A 23403-nucleotide genomic window follows, 5' to 3' on the forward strand; every position below is an offset into this window, starting at 1 on the left:
GTGTGAAAAGGGTCCCAGTCCTTGGGACCGTGCCACCATGCCCTGGTGTTCACCATGTCACCTCTGTTGCGCAGGGCTGAGAATTACTGGTGGCGCGGGCAGAACACACGGACGCTGTGCGTGGGGCCCTTCCCTCGCAACGTGGTGACCTCTGTGGCCGGCCTGTCGGCCCAGGACATCAGCCAGCCCCTGCAGAACAGCTTCATTCACACAGGGCATGGTGACAGCGACCCCCGGCACTGCTGGGGCTTCCCTGACAGGATTGATGAGTGAGTACCGGCAGGGTCCCGCCTGGGGGCTCCAGGGCCAGCAGCCCCTCTCTGGGCATGCAGGCTCTCCAGGCCTCCAAGGTCCCAGTTACAGCCGTGGGCCAAGGGTCTCTTGTTCAGCAGCTTTTCCTTGTCGGCAGAACTGGGGTTGGAGCTTCAAAGGATAAAAGGCCTCCAGGGTCCACACCTTAAGCCCCCCTGGCAAACTGGCTTTAGGAGAATGGACTTGGGAACAGCCTTTGGAAGCAGTTCAGTAGGAAAGCTTCTCATGATCCCCAGCACTTGGGTGGCAGTTTCCCTTCTTCTGCTGGTAGTACCTGAGTCCTGGAGATGGGAGCTGCTGGCTCAGGCCCAGGGGTGCAAGGTGCAGAAAAAGCTCCCTGCGGGGAAACTTCAGAGCGCCCACCTGCCTGCTCACTCTGCACCTGGGAGGGGGGTTCAGTCTCCTTTAAGTGAAAGGATGAGGTCATCGGGGGGGCATCTGGGGAGGACACACAGGAGAATTAGTCACTTCCTGGGGGCCCCTCCCGAGGGAGCCACTTGGAGCTCCTCCTGCTGGGCCTCCGAGCCTCTGTGCTGGCACCACGGGGCTTCCGGGCAGCGCTCTCTCCTCTGACTTCTGACAGGCTTCTGCCCCCGGGGGTGTGGCGCAGCAGGCCCATCACCCCCTGCCCTGCACACCAGAACACAGCCCTGGGAGGGTGCCCGTCTCTTGCCTCACAGGAGCCAGACGAGGGCCTGGGAGAGCTGGGGCCGGAGAAGGCAGACACCTTCCAGAAGGCGGCCCGGCACCCTCTGCCCTGCTCCTGGCATGCCATGGCCAGCCCAGCCCCATTCCTCTGGGCTTTAATCAGCCCCAGTGACTACGTCCCAGATCCTGAGAGTAGGCACAGGGGTTGCAGGTGAATTGGGAGCGTGGCGGTAGCCCGGCCCGTACCCTACCTCCTGGCAGTGGGGCAGAAGGATGCCTCCTGTCCACGCTGGCTGGGGCAGTGTGGCCCAGACGCCTCAGGGCCTGGCAGGAGAGAAGAGAGTGTGCCAGCAGGTGGCTGCCGGGCATGGGTTGGGGTGCCTTGGGGTTACAGAGGGCCAGCTCTGCCCTTTTGGGGTGTCCTTAGAGCTCCTGCAGTACTAGGTTTTTCAACCTACAGTCAGGAGTTCTTTCTCTGCCCCCTCTCCACGGTACCCTCCCCGGGTTCCTGCTAGATCTACAGAAGGGAGCTACTGGGGGTCAGAAGTCCTGGGCTCCAGGCCTACGTCTGCAAGGGGCTTGGATGAGATGGTTCTGTCCTCTGCCTGACCCCAGGGGACAGGCCCAGCATCTCCTCCAAGGTGCCCTCACTGCCACCACCCCACACCCTTACCCATCTCTGACCTGCTTCTCTCCCCACAGACTGTATCTGGGAAACCCCATGGACCCTCCCGACCTGCTGAGTGTGGAACTGAGCACCTCCAGACCCACCCAGCATCTGGGCAGGGTGAAAAGTAAGGACCCCCAAGCCCTGGTCCCCTAGTTCATCAGCTGCCCAGGAAGGGATGCTGTCTCCTCAGACCACCCCGAGCTGGCTGTTCCTGCTCTGGGGCGGTTGGGTCGGGGCAGCAGGGGGACAGCTGTGTCCCTGGCTCCGGCTGGGCGTGGGGCGGACGGTGAGAGGCAGCTGTATCCGCCCAGGTGGGCACCCTCGGTCTGGCCCGCACTGGCCTGCCCGCTCAGCTTCCCTCCTCCCTCCTCCTCCCCGCCGTGCTCAGATCCTGGCTCTCCTCACTCCCCCTAATCCTGCTCTCCTCTCCTGCCAAAACCACCCCACGGGCTCCATCTTGGCCAGGAGCCTCATCCATCTCCCGGATCCAGGGCCTGTCGCTCCGGAACATAGTTTTCCCATCCTGCCGCCCCATTGCTTCCCATTGCTGCTGGGTTTGTACATTCACTTGCCCCTATTCACATCTCTCTCTCTCTCTCTCTCTCCACCCCCTCCCCCCTCCACACTCTGCCCTCTTGTCTGACTCTGTCTCCCCTCCCTTGTCCTCTCTCCCTTGCTCTGCCCCTTCTACTCTCCGCGTGACCTTTCTCGCAGGGGAGCCTCCACCTCGCCCTCCTCAGCCTGCCATCTTCACTCAGAGTAAGTGGGGCTGCTCTTGGTGCCTTGGCCCCCGCCCCCGCCCCCTCTCTCCTCTCATTTCTCTCCTCCTGGAAGGTACAGAGCCCTGGCCTGCCGGCTGGTGGGAGGGGAAGCGGGTGTGTGCTGTGAGCTTTTGCTGCTGACCTGGCCCGGCATGCCTGCCTCTCCCCCCACCCCCAAAAGCCTGGGCTTCTGGAACAAGAGTGTGGTCCTGGCGCCCACTCTGCCACTGTCCGCCATTGCCTGGCCCTGCCTCACTTCCTTTGGGACCTGCAGAGGCCGTGTCTGGGCTTTATGCCAGTTGATCAGGAGCTCTGTCCTCTCTAAGGATAGCTCCTATTGCCCTTGATGGTGGGAGATTGCCCATAGCCCCCTGCCTGCACTAATGGTGTGCCGTAATGGGGTAGGGATTACTAACCAGGGCTCAGGAGCCGGGGTATATGGGGTCTTGTGTTGATGGAGGGGTGTCAGAGGCAGGCAGGTGTGGGGTGTTGCTTGCTCTAGCTGAAATGGAGGGAGGGGCTCGCCAGGCCCCATAGAGGGCTGCCAACCACCGGCGCAGGTTCTGCCCTCCTGTTGAATGGGGTCTGGGTGCGCAGAGAATTCTGGCGGCTGAGGGCCGACCTCTGCGGGAATTGGGAGTGGGGAGTTGGTGGGCTGTCTTCCCCACACCCCACCTTTCCCATCGGCCTGCCTGACGCCGCCTCCCTGTTGGGGTCTACCTTCCATCGCAGAACCAACCTACGACCCTGTGAGTGAGGACCAAGACCCCCTGTCCAGCGACTTCAAGAGGCTGGGCCTGCGGAAGCCAGGACTGCCCCGTGGGCTGTGGCTCGCGAAGCCCTCGGCCCGGGTGCCGGGCACCAAAGCAGGCCGCGGGAGCAGTGAGGTCACGCTCATCGACTTTGGTGAGGAGCCCGTGGTCCCGGCCCCGCAGCCCTGTGCGCCCTCACTGGCGCAGCTGGCCATGGGTGCCTGCTCCTTGCTGGACAAGACCCCGCCGCAGAGCCCCTCGCGGGCGCTGCCCCGGCCCCTGCATCCCACGCCGGTGGTGGACTGGGATGCGCGCCCGCTGCCCCCGCCTCCTGCCTACGACGACGTGGCCCAGGATGAGGATGACTTTGAGGTCTGCTCCATCAACAGCACCCTAGTGAGTGCAGGGGTCTCTGCTGGGCCCAGCCAGGGCGAGACCAATTACGCCTTTGTGCCTGAGCCGGCGCGGCTCTTCCCTCCCCTGGAGGACAACCTGTTCCTCCCGCCTCAGGGTGGGGGCAAGCCGCCCAACTCAGCGCAGACCGCAGAGATCTTCCAGGCGCTGCAGCAGGAGTGCATGCGGCAGCTACAGGTCCCGGCCGGCTCTCTGGTCCCCTCGCCCAGCCCGGTGGGCGACGACAAGCCCCAGGTGCCCCCCCGTGTGCCCATCCCCCCGAGGCCCACGCGCCCACGTGGGGAGCTGTCTCCAGCCCCCTCGGGCGAGGAGGAGATGGGGCGGTGGCCTGGACCTGCCTCCCCTCCCCGGGTACCACCCCGGGAGCCCCTGTCCCCACAAGGCTCCAGGACCCCCAGCCCCTTGGTGCCACGCGGCAGCTCCCCGCTGCCACCCCGGCTCTCCAGCTCACCTGGGAAGACCATGCCCACCACCCAGAGCTTCGCCTCAGACCCCAAGTATGCCACACCCCAGGTGATCCAGGCACCTGGCCCCCGGGCTGGCCCCTGCATCTTACCCATTGTCCGCGATGGCAAGAAGGTCAGCAACACCCACTACTACCTGCTGCCTGAGCGCCCACCCTACCTGGAGCGCTACCAGCGCTTCCTACGTGAGACCCGGAGTCCCGAAGAGCCGGCCCCCATGCCTGTGCCCCTGCTGCTGCCCCCTCCCGGCATCCCAGCTCCTGCCGCCCCCACTGCCACCGTTCGACCAATGCCTCAGGCTGCCCCAGACCCCAAGGCTAACTTCTCCACCAACACCAGCAACTCAGGGGCCCAGCCGCCAGCCCTGAGGGCCACTGCTCGGCTGCCACAGAGGGGCTGCCCCGGGGACGGGCCAGAGGCTGGAAGGCCAGCAGACAAGATCCAGATGGTGAGTAGTGGGCCTGGCTACAGGGTGAGGAGGGGCAGGGGCCCGAGGGACCCAGAGGAAGGGGCCCGAGTGGTGCTGACGGGTGGGTGGGTGTGCCCAGCTGCAGGCCATGGTGCATGGGGTGACCACAGAGGAGTGCCAGGCGGCCCTGCAGAGCCACAGCTGGAGCGTGCAGAGGGCTGCCCAGTATCTGAAGGTACCACCACCTCCTGCCCACTCTGGCTTTCAGGGACCCTGAAGACTGGTTCTGCGGCTCTCCTCCAACCCTCCTGCTCCCTGCCCCCACCCTCACTCTCCTCTGTCCCGCCCTGGTCCGGCACCCCTTGGCCCCAGTGTGTCCCACGGCACCACCCTCTGCTCCTCAGGTGGAGCAGCTCTTTGGTTTGGGTCTGCGGCCGCGAGGCGAGTGCCACAAAGTGCTGGAGATGTTCGACTGGAACTTGGAGCAGGCTGGCTGCCACCTGCTGGGCTCCTGCGGCCCAGCCCACCACAAGTGAGCAGACCTTGCCCCTGCCACCTTCCTGTCCCCGGGGTGTCCTGGAGCAGTCACTCTGGGAAAAGCGGACAGCTCACAGCCACACACGGCCAGACACAGGGCTCCAGGCGGGAGGAGGGAAAGGGGTCCCGATCCCAGGACACAGACAGTTCTCGGAGAAAACAGCTTCTCCTAAGCACGTTTATCTAGACTTCATAGCTGCTTTGTTCAAATGAGCTAATGAGTAAAAGGAACTGGAGCCTCTCTGGTTGCAGGGGGCTTGCTTCCTGACCGGGCTCCAGTGAGAAGCAGTTTAGGATCCAGTGGTTTAAACAAATCTCTCTCACCTCTTCATTTCCTATTGCAGTTTAAAGTAACAAAGATTTAATGCCTTTTTAAAGGAAAAAAAAAAAAATCCATTACTTTCCTATAAAAAATGTATGTACGTGTTTATATAACAAAATATATAGATATATAAATAGCATACTTGATATAGAGTATAAATACATACAAATGAAAGTTTTATCAAGTCAAAAAGTGAAATCCTTCCCTGGGGGGCGCTGGCAGAGCGGGTGTGTCGGATTCCTCTGGCGGCAGACAGCTTGAGCTGGAGCCCAGCCTTCTCACACGTGGCGTCAGCTTATGCTCCTTTCCTGACCTCTCAGGGTCCTCATCTGTAAAACGTGTGTAAATGATAGTGCCTACCTCGTAGAACTGGTTAGGAGAATTAATGAGGGATGCGCCGCACAGCAAGTGTCTGGCCCATGGGACGCCATCACTGAATGTTGGCCGTTACCTCGTGGTTATTCTTACTGATTTGCCTCCGTTACTCTAATACACGATACGGCTGGTCTCTTATTCTTAGTTTATTAAAGAAGTCATCCCAGGATGCTAAATTCCAAAATTAGTGCCTAGAACCACCAGTTTTCAACCGATTTGGCTGACCCTGAGAGGCCCCTCTCGCACCCACCCACACTGGACATTCCATACTCTGTTGCACCGACCCCTGTTGATGGAAGGGCTTTCTGGTTGTTTCCCATCCTTTAGGCGCTGAAATGTCTGGAGACCCAGAGGATCTGCCCTGAAGGAATCATTTGAGCCTGTCCATCTGACGAGGGTGGGGAGATGCCCTGCCAGGCCGGGAGGACCTGCTGCACCTGCTGCTCCCAGTGGCAGAGCGAGGCCAAGGCAGCAGGAGGCTGGGAGCCCCGCCTTGCCTGTCCCTCCCTCACCCAGCGCTGTCCCTGCAACTTCGGAGCTCTCAGTGCACCCAGCCGAGGTGCAGGAGGGAGCCTCTTGAAGGCAGGCCTGGGGGCGGCCTCAGCAGGCCCTGTGGCTGACCTGCCTCTGGCTTCAGTCCCTGGTGGGGCCTGTAGCTGAAATGTGTTGCCAGGCCCTGCCGGCGGGGAAGCCAGGCTTGACCCCGGGCAGGGAGGATGTGTTGGCCGTGCAGAAAGGTGGAACAGCACCCAGGGTGTGGGGCGGCGGCCCTCCCCAGGGAGCCCCTGGCGGCAGTTGGGGTGTCGGACAGAATGTGACTTGTGGCCTCACCATGGACATGTTAAAGGGACTTGGCTGGTGTTAGGATCTTGTGCCTGGAAATAGCCTGAGGTGGCTCAGGTAGCAGAGCTAGGGTGCCAGATCGTTCTCTGGCAGGGACCAGGGCCCAAGGCCCCAGGGTTGGAAGGAGACCAAGGGGGCAGCTGCCCTGGAGGGACACCAGTGCTTCCTCTTTGACCCAGCTCTTCCCCTGTGCTGTTCTTTGTTTTCCCACCAGCCTCTTGCCAAAGTTGCTGCCCCGGCTATGAATATCTGCTTCTTCCAGAGAAATAAAGTTAGTTTCTATTTTATGTTACTTACTTGTGTCTGCCTGCTTCTTTGCCTCTTTGTCAGCGGCCTGAGGCTCCTGGGCTCCCCAAGCCACTGCCATCTGTCCCAGGCCACAGGCCCTGTAGTGCCACCTGTTGACGGAGGGGGGAAGTGCAGGCCTGGTTGACCGTAACGGGTCTCTCCCCTTCCGGGCTGGCAGTGGGCAGAGCCCCACCTGACTCAGAGTCCCTAGGTTTTATCTCTGATGTTCCAGGAGGTAGGATATACCGCAGGACAGAGTACAGTAACTCAATTAGCGGGAGCTAAGCCAGAAACTTTCAGAACATGGAAGGACTCAATATGTATAAGTATTTTAATTTTCTTTTTCTGAATAGCTAATAATTCACATGGTTCAAAATTCAGAAGGTACTAAAGAGTATACAGTGAAATTCCCCACCCCAGCTGCCACCTCCCCTCTCCAGAGGCTGCCTTTATCATCAGTTTCCCGTGTGTTTCTAATTTTTTTCACTATTTTGAAGAGCTCCATAGCCTTACTGAAAGAACTCTTGTTTAGGGTTGCATGGATATGGTTTTACCATAATCTATTTAACCAGGCCCCTTTGGATGGAGGGGTATTTGGTTGTTTCCAGTCCTTTGCAGGTATAGCCATTGCATCAATAAATGGCAAATGTGGGTTATTCCTTACTTGCAAGGCAATCTGAAGGATGAGTTCCCAGAAGCGGCGCTCCTGAGTCAGGGTGTGTGCGGCTAGTGAGGGATCCTGCCAGTTGGGAAAGTTTTCTCCCCACAGAGGAGGCTCTTCCCGATGTTACAGCCACCAGTGTGTGAGAGCTTTCCATGTGGTACCAGAGCTTTCTGATTTTTGACAGTATGACACGTGGAAAATGGTGTCTTGATAGTTTTAATTGCATTCCTCTAATGAATGAATAAACATTTAAAAAATAAGTTGGGCCATTTATATTTCCTTTTCTATAAGCTACCTATTTTTTTTTAATTAATTTAATTTATCTATTTATGGCTGCATTGGGTCTTCGTTTCTGTGCGAGGGCTTTCTCTTGTTCCGGCAAGTGGGGGCCACTCTTCATCGCGGTGCGCTGGCCTGTCACTATCGTGGCCTCTCCTGTTGCGGAGCACAGGCTCCAGACGCGCAGACTCAGTAATTGTGGCTCACGGGCCTAGTTGCTCCGCGGCATGTGGGATCTTCCCAGACCAGGGCTCGAACCCGTGTCCCCTGCATTGGCAGGCAGATTCTCAACCACTGCGCCACCAGGGAAGCCCTAAGCTACCTATTAATAGCTTTTGTGGAGCCCTACATCAAGGACACAGGACAAAAATTCTGGAATTAACCAAGCCCCCATAGCAACTGTTGCCGTGGGCTCTCCTAGTCTAAACTTGGGCAGCCCCCCAGCTCCATATTAGGCAAAATAATCACCATGTCATAACCTTGTAGCATCCTGGCCAATCACCTAATGCCATCCTGCCAGCAGGAATTTCTTTGTCTTGAGGCTATAAAAGTTGGCTACTAGCCCACAAAGGGGGTCGGCTTTCCCTGGTCTATCAGGAAGTCGGCCCGCTGTATTGGCAGCACCCCTCACTAACTCTGCTCTGCTCTGTTCTCAATAAACTTACTCTTTTCTAAAATACTTCGTGTCTGGAAATTCTTCTTCCAACCCACGCTCGGACCACGACATTTTGGTGGCCCGTACGGGGACATCTCTTGGGGGGTCTCCTCCCCAACCTCCTCTCCTCATTTCTTGGGACCCTCTGTGAACAAGCAAGCTGCCGGGGAAGCAACAGAGGAACTCTGGCCAGGGCCACGCCCTGATGTGTTCTGAAGGCTCCACAGCTCACTTTGCCCCAGGAACTGCCGCCCAGAACGGGTGAGGTTCCCTCTGTCTTCCTTCTGACCAAGGACTAGGCCGATTGGTATTGTGCTGGCACGGGTCAGGCATTTAAAAGCCATTAGGGCACCTGCCACTTGAAGACTCCCATGAAAGGATAGGGGGGTCACGGAACAGCCGAGGCTGTTACAGCGTCTGCCCCCAGCAAGCCAACTTCCATGCACCATGGGGTACATATTGGTTCAAGCAAAACACTGAGCCCCCTCCCCTTGGCTGCCACCTTCCTGGCAGGACTACGAGGCAGATTCCTCAGCCTGTCTTCTCTGTTACTTTCACCTTTTTCTCAGTCCAGATTGACTTACAGGGGCCTAGGTGTTGCCTCTGAGCCATCCCAGGAGTGCCTTGTCACGTTTCAGGGAATTGCCAAACAGTGGGTCCTGGGAATCTCTCCTTTCTTTCCCTGCCCGAGTCGCATGGTGGCTTAGTCGCATGCTCAGGGGTCATCTCTCATAGTCGGATGCGATTGTTGGGATGGTCGGCCCATTTTGTGCCTTAGTCGCACGAAGAGATCACTGGGACACAGGGGACGCTTTCTGTCAGCTGGTGGCTCTCAGTACCACCATTCTACGGCATACAGGCTAAGAATGGGTTCTGGTATGTCTCGGGAGGCTCCCTCAGACTCACCCCTCGGCTGTATCCTCAGGAACTGGAAAAATTTCACCCTGAAAATCTCAAAAAGAAGAGGCTCATTTTCTTTTGTAACACGACTTGGCCTCAGTATAAACTGGGGGACCGAGAACAATGGCCTCTTAATGGCACACTAAATTATAACACGATCTTCCAACTTGATCTCTTTTGCCGGAAACAAGGAAAGGACTCAGAGGTTCCTTATGTCCAGACCTTTATGGCCCTTAATCAGAATCTGGAGCTAAGGGACTCGTGCCACATGTGTCTTTTTGTTGCCGCCTTATCCTCCCAACCCCCTCTGTCTCCCTCTCCATCAGATCTCCTAGGCGACCCTCTACTCAACCTTTCCTGTCCCCCACCCCATCAACCCCCTTTGCTTCAGCCCCTGCCCCTGCCTCAACCCACAGCTCCCCAACAGGCACCCCCTTATCAGGGCGAAAGCCCCCTCTCCCTTCCCCACAAAAGGTGGAGGACTGCCCAACGCCAGGAAACAGATTCTAATATGCTTCCTTTAAGGGAAGTAGCAAATGGAGACATGAGCACTGAGTCCATGTTCCCTTTCCCATGTCTGACATTTCCCAAATTCAAAACAAGTTAGGTTCCTTCAGTCAGGATGGCCACAATATTCTTTAGACTCCGGAGAAAACTGGTTAAAATACAACTTTTTTTGAAATTGCAAAAGGGGTTCTTTTTGCATGTGCAGTTAGAAAAGCTAGCCTGTTGAAATATTTTTTTTTAGAATCCTGACCCTGAGAGAACAAAAATATGCCTAGGAAAAAGTTTGAAGCTAACTCTTATCATGTCCTTGAGCTACAAACACAGCCCACTTTGCCTCAGACTTCAGCCTTGGGTTAATGAGTAGAACTTCAAGCCAAGAAAAAAAAAAGAGGCAAAGAGACATTTTAAATCTCAAGTGGAAACAATGAGATCTCTGACTGTCTGGATATATGTGTATGTCTCAGTATGTGTCTTTCTCTTTGGATAATATTGCTGAGGTTAATTTGTAAATGAGCTCTATTTAATTGGCTTAAAAGAAAGGTAAGCGCTTACAAATCAAACAATTCTAAAACAAGAAAAATTAAGCTAAATAAATTTCAGGTTCACGTGAACTGGGAAATATTCAATATTAAATTAATACCTGTGTTAATGTTTATGTTTGTTGATCTAATTAATATAGACATGTCTTTCGAGCCATCAGCATTAAGTATAATACTTTTATTGTGCCTAGGTTTAATATAAACTAAATAAGATCTTATTATTTCATTGCTGCAAATTTGTCAGCAATGAAAATAATTCAAGGTGAAGAAACTTTTAAGAAAAGAAAATACAAATGAGATAAGAGCTTTGGGTGAACTTTTTAGGGATAATTATGTTTTAGGAATGTCTGCTTAAGAATAATCTCTCCAGGGCTTCCCTGGTGGCGCAGTCGTTGAGAGTCTGCCTGCTAATGCAGAGGACATGGGTTCAAGCCCCGGTCTGGGAAGATCCCACATGCCGCGGAGCAACTAGGCCCATGAGCCACAATTACTGAGCCTGCGTGTCTGGAGCCTGAGCTCCGCAACAAGAGAGGCCGCGACAGTGAGAGGCCCGCGCACCGCGATGAAGAGTGGCCCCCACTTGCCACAACTAGAGAAGGCCCTTGCACAGAAATGAAGACCCAACACAGCCAAAAATAAATAAATAAATTAAAAAAAAAAAAAAACTGTAAAGAAGCCTAAAAAAAAAAAAAAAAAAGAATAATCTCTCCAGATAGTCGACAACTTAAAACATTGAGTTGTGCTAAATTAAGTTAAAGGATGGAAGTTTATTAAATACCTAGTCCATTTCCAAATAAAATAAGATACTGAAACATTAATTACTGAACACTGGCTTCCTTTTACAGAGAAACAAAAGGTTTGGAACTATTAAAAAATGTGTTGGTGCCACACTGAGATACTTACTATAAGAAAGCACATTCTTCAAAAATTATTATTTGGATGTATGTTTACCAATCTACAGAGCGATGATATAAAGGACAGTTCATGGTTGCTTAAGGAAAGTAGGATGTATGTTTTTAGTAAAAAAAAGGTATGAGGAATGGAATTGCATTTTATTAAGGAAAAAGGAAGTAGGACTGACTTACAGGTAGCTGTTTTTGAATGGGAAAATAAAATGATGGATACAGAAAGTGATAAAAAAAGGTTTGTGGAAAGTGGACCCCGAGAAAAGAGTTTTATACATACTACAGTTTTCTTAAGATGTTGAACTGCCTTTGCAAAAATACTGCCTCTTCAAGATTTATAGAAAGGACTTTCTAAGATTGAATTAAAATTAATTAGGTAAGTAAATTTTGTTATTAACAGTAAGCTGGTACCAGACTGGAATTTGGTTCTTTCTCTCTGTTAAGAGAACGAAGTTTTCTTGGAATGTTGCTTTTGATAACAGACTGTGTGAATTACCTTGCATTTAAGTGATTTATATTTGCTTTTAAAATCCTTTTGTTACTTTGGTTGAGTAAATAAGTAGTATTTCACAATGATCTATGAAGATTATGGCGCATGTAGATAAAGTTCATTCTGCTTCCACAAAAATTAACCCCTCATTGCCAGACTTTTGCCATCCTGATGCCCTTAAAACATGGCAACAGTCTACTCCTAAATCAGGGAATTTAAAATGGGTAAACAATAGCTGTCAATCAAACAGTCAAGGCTATGGGAAATCCAAGACAGCCGTTTGGTTTTTTCCAGCTCCTTGACAAACCTCATTTTTTTATTTGATGGGATAAAGCCTTCCCTGGCTGCAGGGTTAATGCCCTCACAATGGGGAAAAAAAAAAAAATTACGTTTCACTGAATATTAAATTCTAGTTTTGTTAATTAAGGTCTGTGTTACCAAGACTCACTTCCCAGATAGTTCCTTGCTGTTATGTTATATTGCTAAGAAGTTTAATTGAATTATTAAAGGACACTCTAAGTTTGTTTCTAAATCTATCTCAGTAATCTATTTTTGGATGAAGATCAGATGCCCTACGACCTACAATCAGGGGATTGTGCATACTGGAAAAGACATAATTTAAAGGACTAATTTCCAACCTGGATGGATGGGGACCCATTTGGGGCTGGCTAAATGACTCTCTTTGTAACTACACCCTCAATTTTAATCAGACTAGCCTGGAGTGGGATCCCTGGTCAGAGGAGGATGAATATGATGTATGTGAAGATAATTTCACTTTGTGTTGGGAAAATTCAAGGAAAAATGCAACTAAGAAATGTATTAATGAAGACCATATCCACATAAACAGCTTGGCCCTGGGAACTAAATATGTGGGGATTGGTGTGACGACCGGACACTTACTTAGTTTAACCTCCTGACAAGCCTCTCCTCCGAAATATAACATAATTCAACTAACATTCAGAAATTTGTTATGCCGATCCCCCCATCACACTCATAATCAGTCAGAGCCCGGATTCTCCCCTTTATGCGTAGATGATTACTTCCTCGGAGTTTGGCCTTCCCAATATAATCCTAGGCCATGGGACCCCAGTCTATTTCCAGAGGAAATCTCCCAAAAGGTCAGGGCCTGGCTCTGGGGACCCACAATGGGGTATCCTTGAGGGGCCCTGGATTTTCATTTCTATGTGGTAACAGGGTCTATCTGGATCTTCCCACACTTTGGGGGCTCCTGCATGATTATTGCTGCAGTCCCAGAGGCGACCATTATGACTACAAAGGATTTAGCTTCCTAGGGAGGCATTCCCAACCTTGGGTCCTTCCTCGAGGAGGCCTTAAGACCTGTCCTGGAGAGACAAAAACGAACCACTGATTGGGGGACATGGTTATGATATCCCAATTCTTGATCAGCCCGAAATAATACATAGTGTCTTTAGAGGGCTCTTCTGGTTTGCAGGCATAACCCTTAGAGAGGAGCGTTCTCCATCTCACCATTGTGGTCCAGGAGTCTTGGAAGACTATGGTAGCAGCCACTGAGGAAGAGCAGTCAGCCCTAGGCTCTCTGGCCGAGGTGGTTTTACAAAACAGGAGGACCCTTAATGTTTTGACAGCTGAGGCAGGGGGGTGTCTGTGCCCAACTAAATGAGACAGGATGCATCTATGTTCATACCTCCGGCCAGGTTGAAGAAGACCTTCAGAGTCTAAAGAAAAACATCAAATTAATAGAAGATTTAAAAGAGAGAGCAGGACAGGGCCCCAGCTGGCTTTCCAGCCTCCTCTCCTCTATGGGTATCCAGATATGGACATGGCTATTGCCCTTGATGGGCCCATTAATCCTGATGGCCTTTGTTTTGTTGTTTGGCCCCTGCATTATCAACACATTATCTAAGTTCATCTCCTGACAGGTTCAAAAGATTCAATTCCAGATGGTGCTACAACAAGGATACCAGCCAGTTGGCACACGAACTACATTGGAACAAGCCGCCTTATCATTCTGCGGGCTCTCATCTCCCTCCGTAAATGCACCCTGATGGAGAGCGGGCATTGGGGACCAGGGCCCCACGAGGCCCCTGTCCAGCAGGAAGAAGCTAAGAAAGGTCATCGCCTCTTTCCCCAATACCCTAGGTTCCTATGGCCCCAGATGGGCTAGGCAGAGAGTTAGTCATGAGCGGAGTGTTAAGGGGCCGAAGATTTGGCCCATAAATAAAAAGAGGGGGGAATGTGGAGCCCTGCATCAAGGACAGCCTACATCAAGGACACAGGACAAAAATTCTGGAATTAACCAAACTCCCATAGCAACTGTTGCCATGGTCTCTCCTAGTCTAAACTAGGCAGCCCCCCAGCTCCATACTAGGCAAAATAATAACCATGTCTTACGTAACCTTGTAGCATCCTGACCAATCACCTAATGCCATCCTGCCAGCAGGAATTTTGTCTTGAGGCTATAAAAGTTGGCTACTAGCCCACAAAGGGGGCCGGCTCTCCCTAGTCTATCAGGAAGTTGGCCTGCTGTATTGGCAGCGCCCCTCACTAACTCTGCTCTGCTCTCTGTTCTCAATAAACTCACTCTTTTCTAAAATACTTCGTGTCTGGAAATTCTTCTTCCAACCCGTGCTCGGACCACGACAGCTTTGACCCGTTAAGGATTAGGTTATTAATCTGTTTCTTACTGTTTCTAAGGAATTTACTGGAAAAAGAAATTTAGCCTTTTGAGCTTTACCGTATTATCATCTGAACTTTAGGAAAAGAGATAAATCATAACAAAGCAAGCTGGCGGCTTGGGTTTATTAAAAACAAAGGCCATTCAGGGTGGGTCTGAGCCACTCTCCTTGGGGCTCCAGGATGCTTGTGTGGTGGTTCCTGAGGCCTGGGAGGTCTTTAGCCTTCAGATCCAAATGTGTTCTGTGTGTCCTATTCACTAATGCAGGAATTAAATTATATGTAGCTGCAATTTTAAAAAATTAGTCAAATATGATATCATAGAAGGGAAGAAGTATTGTTACCTTTGGGCATCACTGCTAGACCTGGATTTCATTCTCAGCTGTTGGATCTGGGTAAAATTTCTTAACCTTTCTGAGCCTGTAAACTGGGGGAGAGTAATTCCTGCTTTATAGAATGGTTGTGAGGATTAAATGAGGTCACATAGGTAAAACATTTTGCTAAGTGTGTGGGCCATGGTAAGTACCCAATAAACTATAATCATAATACATTTTATTTCTTCATGTTCCTGCCTGTCCCCACCAATCAATAGATTACATTATACACCGAACAACTCTAAGTGTACAATTGTCTTCTTTTCCCATCCCCCACCCCCTTTTTTGGGAAACAGTTTGTTTTTTTGCTGCGAAGCCGCTCCTATTTATAGAGCGTGGGCACTTTGGACTCCATTGAAAAATGTCATTTTTTGGTAAATAATGGCAGAGCTAATACACTTCAGAAATTTTTTTTGTAAGGGGCATGCCAAAGCGTCTGGGGGTTCCTCAGGGGGTCAGGAGAACCAATGTATTGAATACTTTTCTTGCCAGACACACAGTTCCCTAAACTCTAGGGTTTCCTGCTGTTTTTCTCACTTCTGATCAGCCTGCCAGCTTCTGCCAGCATCTCTTGGGTTTATTGAGAAGATCTCAAGGAAAGATATTGAAAAAGCTGACCCAGGTTTGTTTGCCAACATGGAGAATCGATAAATCAGTGAGGATTCATTGGGAACCTTCTCTGTGTCAAGCCCTGAAGAGGGGATACAAGTTGAACAGACATACTCTGTGCCCCAGGGGACTGTGACATTGCAAGGTGATGAGTGCTCTAGATCATTATGCACCAGGTGCCTTGGGATCAGAGGAGGTAGCTCCCCAGAGGAGGTGACATTGTCTGATGTGATAGGGAAGAATAGGCCTATGCCAGGAAGGTGAGATGGCATGAAAGCATTGTAGGTGTGGGGAACTGCACATGTAACGGTATGGAAATGCCAACTGGCCTGTCCTGAGAACTGAAGTTGGCAAGGTTAGCACCCATCCTTTTGTTAAGTTTCTGGGGTGGGTTGGAAGTGGCTTTGGTGTGAGCCTAGCTAGTAAGGCAGGCCTGGATCATGAACACGTTGGTGTGAAATGCTGAGTTCTCTGACTCTGTAGACAAAGGGAGATGGCAGAGAAGCAGCAGCAGAGGAATAATGTGGTCGGACCTGTGTTTTTAAGAGAGATGGGGGTTTGGGGTTAGCAGATGCAAACTATTATTATAGAATGGATAAACAACAGAGTCCTACTGTATAGCACAGGGAACTATATTCAATATCCTGTGATAAGCCATAATGGAAAAGCATATGTACATGTATAACTGAGTCACTTTGCTGTACAGCAGAAATTAAACACAACATTGTAAATCAACTATAGTTCAATAAAATTTTTTAAAAGGAGAGATGGCTCTGCTTTAAAGTGGCTCGCTCCTCCACTGCGGCCATGAGTGGAGGAAAGATCTAGCATATTTGTCTCGCTGCACAATGGGAAAATAAATGTGTTCTTAATTTGAAGCAAATTGATTTTTACAGAAATTTGAACTTGGGGAATGAAGAGGCCACAAATTCCTGGAATCCTTGGGTAGAACAGGGGTTCTGAGGGCCAGTCCAAGGCCAGTGCTGGCCTAGGGTCAAGTTTTCACTGGCCTGAGGTGAAATGTTAAGAATAAGAAGCAAGCAACTGAGTTTTTCTTAAAATGAAATGTGCTCAGTTGCAGGGATTTTCTTTACTCTGAGATTTTTGTCTTCCTACATTTTTGGTATTAAAATGGCTATTCTTGTGTGGTGATGGCAGTGGTAGGGGGTAAATTTGTCCCCTCACCCTTACGTAGCAATGCTATATCAGCACACCCTCTCAAGCAATTATTAGTTTAAATCATGATCCCTGAAATCTATCGTCAGAACTCCCAGGCAAGAGTGCTTTTGTGTTAGGCAGCACCACCTATTGGCAACATGGGGCATTGCACTCTCTTGGGCTAAATGTCAGCTAGGGGGAGGGATGAGATTGTGTAAAGTCATTGCTCAATAATCAAGTCCAAAATCTCCGGGCCCAGGCCCTTGGGTGCTTAAAGGGACTCATTCTAGAGAAGCTGCGAGGAAAGGAACAGGTTCGCCCATCATCTGGAGCCAAAGAGGGGCCAGCTAGGATTTAATGCCAGGAAGAGGGACTGAGTGGGGGGCTTTGAAGGAGCCCACCCCTAACCTAGGAAAGAAACTCTGGGCCACCTGGGAGGAAGTTGTGGGCTAAGGGAAAAGTCCTGGGAGGACAAAAGTGCCCTTTGGGACCCCCCCACACACACACTCTATTTTTTTAATTTATTTTTTAATTGAAGTATAGTTGATTTACAATATGTATTAATTTCTGCTGTACAGCAAAGTGACTCAGTTATACACATATGTCCATTCTCTTTTATATTCTTTTCTATTATGGTTTATCCCAAGATATTGAATAGAGTTCCCTGTGCTATACAGTAGGACCTTTTTGTTTATTCATTCTAAATGTAGTTTGCATCTGCTAACCCCAAACTCCCAGTCCATCCCTCCCCCATCCCCCCAACCCTGCCCCCAGCAACCACAAGTCTCTTCTCTGTGTCTGTGAGTCTCTTTTTTTGTAGATAAGTTCATTTGTGTCATATTTTAGATTCCACATATAAGTGATATCATATGGTATTTGTCTTTCTCTTTCTGACTTAACTTCACTTAGTATGATAATCTCTAGTTGCATCCATGTTGCTGCAAATGGCATTATTTTGTTCCTTTTTATGGCTGAGTAGTATTCCATAGTATTATGTACCACATCTTCTTTATTCATTCATCTGTCGATGGACATTTAGGTTGTTTCCATGTCTTGGCTATTGCGAATAGTGCTGCTATGAACATAGGGGTGTGTGTATATTTTTGAATTATAGTTTTGTCCGGATATATGCCCAGGAGTGGGATTGCTGGATCATATGGTAATTCTATTTTTAGTTTTCTGAGGAACCTCCATACTGTTTTCCATAGTGGCTGCACCAACTCACATTCCCACCAACAGTGTAGGAGGGTTCCCTTTCCTCCACACCCTCTCCAACATTTGTTATTTGTAGACTTCTTAATGATGGCCATTCTGACAGATGTGAGGTGATACTTCATGGTAGTTTTGATTTGCATTACCCTAATAATTAGCGATGTTGAGCATCTTTTCATGTGCCTATTGGCCATCTGCGTGTCTTCTTTGGAGAAATGTTTATTTAGGTCTTCTGCCCATTTTTTTTTAAAGATTTTTTTGATGTGGACCATTTTTAAAGTTTTTATTGAATTTGTTACAATATTGTTTCTGTTTTTATGTTTTGGTTTTTTGGCCAAGAGGCACTTGGGATCTTACCTCCCCAACCAGGTATCGAACCTGCACCCCTTGCATTGGAAGGCGAAGTCTTAACCACTGGACCTCCAGGGAAGTCCCTTCTGTCCGTTTTTCAACTGAGTTCTTTTGTTGTTGTTGTTGAGTTATATGAGCTGTTTGTATATTTTGGAAATTAATCCCTTGTCAGTCACATCGTTTGCAAGTATTTTTCTCCCATTCTGTAGGTTGTCTTTTTTGTTTTGTTTGTGGTTCCCTTTGCTGTGCAAAAGCTTGTAAGTTTGATTAGGTCCCATTTGTTTGTTTTTGTTTTTATTTCTATTGCCGCAGGAGACTGACCTAAGGAAACATTGGTACGATTTATGTCAGAGAATGTTTTGCCTATGGTCTCTTCCACCACTGTATTTTTTAAATTCTTTTTTGTGTATTCTTTAGTATTCCATTGTATATATATACCACATCTTCTTTATCCGTTCATTTGTCGATGGACATTTAGGTTGTTTCCATGTCTTAGCTATTATGAATTGTGCTGCTATGAACATAGGGGTGCATGTATCTTTTTGAATTATAGAAACAAAACCTATATGTTTTTAAAGACAGGATTTATATTTTGGAGCCATGTTTAAGAACATTTCTGAATGAAGTGATCTGTTGAGAATAGTCCAGATGGTTGGAGGAAATGGGCCATGAGTTGATAATTGTCGAAGCTGGTGATGGGATATGATGGCTTATTCTACTTAAGGGGGTGAATGAACTGTTCCATGATAAAAAGCTAAACGAAAATACATGCACTTTCCAGGTGGGAACTTTCTCACTGGTCCAGTTGTCTTCTCTGAAACTGTCCCTTTGGAGGTTTCTGACTTTGTTTCTGCTGCACCTCCAGGATGGCCCCCAGGATGCATGGCTTCTCCCTTTACAGCTCTGGCATCAGGTGGACAGAATCCCCTTCTGTTGCTGGCCTTTGTGAGGTCGAGACAAGGTGGAGGTTTTACAAACCGCTGGGCCAAATTCTGAGGGAAACATCTCTAGTCCTGTTATCACAGGCTGCATCCTGTGTTCATCTTTTATGCTAAGGGTATCCTTATCCTTATCCTTGCTACTTAAAGAGTGGCATGAGGTAGGTCCAGCAGTGTCAGCATCACCTGGGAACCTGCTAGAAATGCAGAACCCGGGCCCCACCCTGGACCTACTGAACTGGAATCTCCATTCTACCAAGATTCCCAGGGGATCCTCGGACAAGCTTAACTGTGTAAAGGCTTGAAGTAAGGCAGCTCTGCTCTGATCCCAAAGAGCTGGTGGGCCTTGGGTGGCCCTGCTGGCTCTCAGGACCCCTGGTCCTCTCCCAGCAGGGGCTGTGCTCCCTGACCTGCCCTCCCCGATGACCCATCACCCATTCTAACGCTCCCCCCCTTTTGTGAATAAACAATTCGTTTAAAAATATATGTACAAGGACTTTAATCACAACACCGTGTATAACAGTAAACAACTGGAAACCATCAAAATGTCCGATAATGGGGGATTGGTTGAACATACTTTATTTCATCCACAGATTGGGATACGACACAGCATATCAAACCATCCTTAAAAGAATATTCAATTGATATTCAGTTAATATTAAAATTGATTATTTCTTAGTGATGGGATTGCGGCTGGTTTTTTAAAAAAACAAAAAAAAATTTTTTTTTAAACTTCTCTTCTATTGGAAAATGACTTTCTGTTATACTTTTTTTTCCCAATGTTTTTTCTTTTTTTTTTTGGCCGAGCCGGGTGACTTGTGGGATCTTAGTTCCCCAACCAGGGACTGAACCCGGGTGCTCAACAGTGAGAGCGCGGAATCCTAACCACTGGACCGCCAGGGAATTCTGCCCCCTCACCCAGTTTTTTTTTTTTGTGTGTGTGGTAAAATACACATTACAAAATTTATTTTATTTATTTATTTATTTTTAAAAATAGCCATCCTAATGAGTACAAGGTGGTTTTGATTTGCACTTTTCTAACGATCAGTGATGCTGAGCTTCTTTTCATGTGCTTGTTGGTCATCTGTTTTCCATTTTTTAAACTGGTTTGTTGGTTTTTTGTTGTCCTAACTGCCCTCTTGCTTGACCCCATGACCTGGAGCCTCCTCTCTCGCCATTTAGTTTCACTGGCCTTAGGAATCCTGCTTTTCTCCCGTCTCCAAGTATGTGAGGTGGGCCCAGCTCTCCCTACACACACGCCAGCACCTTCTGTCCTGACTGTTCCTTTTTCCAGGGTTTTTATCAGCCGGTTCTTGGAGGAGCAGCGCCTCGCATGTGTCTCTCGCCATCCCCGCCAGGCTGGCGGCGCCCCTGTGCGGAGACGTCTCGCAGTCCTGCTGACGGCAGCTACCCCGTAAGTGCCGACTCCCACACGGCCTTCCCAGCCCCTCCCGCCCAGGCTGCCTCTTCCGCCTGCCCGTGGCCGCAGCCCCTCCCCTACGGTTCATTCGCAGGCCTCCCGTCTATGTGAGCTGCCCTCTCGAGCCATCACGAGGCTCTTACGGGCTCCCAGTGAATGAGGGGAGATGGCCACACACAGATCCTTATAGGACACCGAGCCAAGAGTTCTGATGGGACAGACAGGGACAAGGGGCCCTGGCAGCACAACCGGAGAAATGTGTGAACCTAGGTGGATGAGCGCTTGCCAGGCACAGAAAGCGGAAGTTAGAAGAAACAAAGATCTGGAATCACAGAAGCACTCGTGTGGTAGGAAACGGTGGCTGGACAGGGGTGCGGGGAGGTAGGGGAGAGCCCAGAGGAAGCGCTGGACGGGTGGCCTCAGGGGATGGTGTTATCTCCGTGACCAGGTCTCAGGTTCTAGAGAGCAGACCTGTATCTTGCCCCTCCTTATGTGCGCCGGGCAAGGGTTGCTTTCCTCGTTTTCCAGGCCAGTGTTTCCCTCCCCGTTATAACTGAGTGGCTACTGTTGGGTGCTTGGAATACATTAACTGTATTTCTGTAAGATGCACACACTGTCTATGATGGCAAGTCACTGCCCCCCCAGTCCCATCCTTCCCTGCCAGAACCAGAAAGGCCTGTCGGGGCACGGAGCATCCCTGGGTGCGGGGCAGGCCTCCAGAAGGACTCAGCCTGGAGGGAAGGCGCCCAGGTCTCCTCTCGGCCTGCCCACCCCTCTCACTTACTTGCTTCCCCTCAGAACCTCGGGGTTGACATTGGCCGTGGAGGTGAGGGACAGCTGGTCAGAGAAGGATGGTAGAGGTGCAGAAAACCAACATCAGGCCCATGTTTTGGAGGAGTGGTTTGGCTGCTGAAGGCCTTGGGGTTGAGGACTCTGTCATGTCTGATAGTCATTGTCTGTTTAACCACAGCCTAATTCACAGGTGAAAAGCCTAACAGCTTCCGCTAATATGCAATTATTTCTCTTTGTCTCATTTACAGAGTTCCCATTTGGAATAATTCTTATTTTTAACTCCTTTGTTTCTCTACTAGATGTTTTTAAATTTCAAGTATTAAATATTTCCAAATATGCCATCTATCTATCCATCCATTCATTTACTCATCAACAAATATTTCCTGCATTCCTACTGTATACCTGGCACTGTGCTAGGAGCTAGAGGTATAGTCATGAGCAAAAGAGAAATGGATTACCAGGCGTGGAGGTTGCTTAAAGTCAGATCAGCTATTGTTCCATCTATTGTCCTCCCACTAAAATAAAAGAGTGGCTTCCCGCCCCCCGCTCCCCCCCACCCCCGGCCGAATAAAACATTTTCCTTCTTTACTAAAAGAACATTCTCATTATGGAATTTCTGGAACATAGGAAAATAGAATCTTCAGCTCATTTGTAGCCTGACACTTGAATACAACCAGTGCTTAACATCTTGGTATTTGTCTTGTCTTTGTTTTTGTTTTTGTTTGGTTTTTACTGTATTCACTTCATCATAGATTCATAAGCATAGTCCATTGAGTACATGTGCCAAATATTCTTAACATTGCCCTTTGGTTGAGTATCAAAGCAGTTCCTACTTTCCTTCTATAATTCTTATTGCCAAAGCTAATTGTGCTAAATATATTACTATTTAACCAGCTCCTCTCAGTGCTTTGTATTTAATCTGGTGCATTCCTTTAAAAAATAGTAATTACCTATCACGCTATTTTAGCAAATTATTTATTAAGGATATCTAAATATAAGGACCTTTTTTCTTGAACTGTGCACATTTTGGTAAAAATGAAATCCTTAATGAAACCTGTAGAAGCCTGATAGTACTGAATTCTCCAGAAATATAGAAAGTTCAGGAAAACAGGTATTTCTGCCACTGATTGTATGACCTTAGGCAAGTCCCGGTCCTTCCCTGGTCCTGAGTTTCACAGACCGTAAAGGAGGGGGTTGGAGGAGGGTCCTTGTCCCCTGCCTCTATTAGTCTGTGTTCCGTCCCTGGGAGGAGAAGACGGATGCTTTGACTCTGCCCGCAGCTGCCATCTGTGCTCCCCTCCCTTGTCCCTCTTGTCTTCTCTGTCTAAAGAGCCCAGGGTTATAAGCAGAAGCCCTAGTTTGAACCCCAGCTCTGCTACTCACATTCAACCTCATCCCTGTCTCTTAATCTCTCAGGAACATCAGTCTCCTCCTCTTGAAATGGGAGTGAGCAATTGTGAGGGAGTCAACATGTCAGGGCTTCCAGCTGTGAGATCTAATTAGCTGTTCACTTTTGCGCCTTCCCCCGGAGCCCCAGTTGGAGGTGAGTCCTCCTTCTGTACCTCCTGCTGTGTGCAGAGGAAAAACTACCAGTCCCTCCCCGTAGGCAGCTTATACATGGAGGGGGCTCATCAAGGAGGTGGTTAGAAAATACAGCGGTGGGCTGGAGGGTAAGCACAGCCAGCTTCTGAGTTGGGGGGCTAGGGTGGCTGGTCTAGGAAGGGCTGGGCAGATTTAGCCACATGTAGGCCTCAGGGCAGCAGCATTAAGTGTTCTGGGGCCAAAGCCACTTGGTTTGGTGCTGGCTTTCCTGCCCTACCCTCCACACCTCGTCTTTTAAACCCAAGGAGCCCTTGGGCTGCCAGTGGCTCATTCTAGTGTGGTACCCATCCAGTGAATTTTTTGTTTTGATTAAATATTATGTTGTGAGACTCTAGTCTCGCTTAAAGCCTATGGAGAATGTTGGTTTTGTTTGTTTGTTTTAGCAGGCAATGGATTTACAATGACAAGTTCCTACTTGCCTTGTGAGCTGGAGTTTCAATGTCAGTTCAATTTTCAAGTCCTTGCTAGTGCGTTGTAATGCTATTTGGATCTGCCCATGTGTGCATCACCCAGTGGGCGATTTGGGACCTGGGTGGCAGACTGTCTCTTTCCTTTGGT

General features: G+C 49.6%; 1 protein-coding gene across 19 annotated transcripts in view; it reads left to right on the forward strand.

Moving 5' to 3' along the window:
* Positions 1-6778, forward strand: part of TNK2 (tyrosine kinase non receptor 2) — a 41851-nt gene extending 35073 nt beyond the window's left edge. For 9 of the 19 annotated variants that reach the window (XM_036850336.1, XM_036850339.1, XM_036850338.1 and 6 more), the window contains exons 10-16: positions 75-269; positions 1663-1754; positions 2345-2389; positions 3124-4469; positions 4570-4665; positions 4835-4962; positions 5992-6778. In XM_036850336.1, coding sequence (XP_036706231.1) covers positions 75-269; positions 1663-1754; positions 2345-2389; positions 3124-4469; positions 4570-4665; positions 4835-4962; positions 5992-5998 — 1909 coding nt within the window. In that variant the 3' untranslated portion in view covers positions 5999-6778. Of the gene's footprint in view, positions 1-74; positions 270-1662; positions 1755-2344; positions 2390-3123; positions 4470-4569; positions 4666-4698; positions 4967-5991 lie in introns of those variants that run through there. The other 10 variants (XM_036850333.1, XM_036850334.1, XM_036850330.1 and 7 more) reach the window with 8 other exon arrangements.
* The last annotated feature ends 16625 nt before the right edge of the window (positions 6779-23403 follow it).

Source organism: Balaenoptera musculus, chromosome 4 (assembly GCF_009873245.2).
Source record: "Balaenoptera musculus isolate JJ_BM4_2016_0621 chromosome 4, mBalMus1.pri.v3, whole genome shotgun sequence".
Taxonomy (NCBI): Eukaryota; Metazoa; Chordata; class Mammalia; order Artiodactyla; family Balaenopteridae; genus Balaenoptera; species Balaenoptera musculus.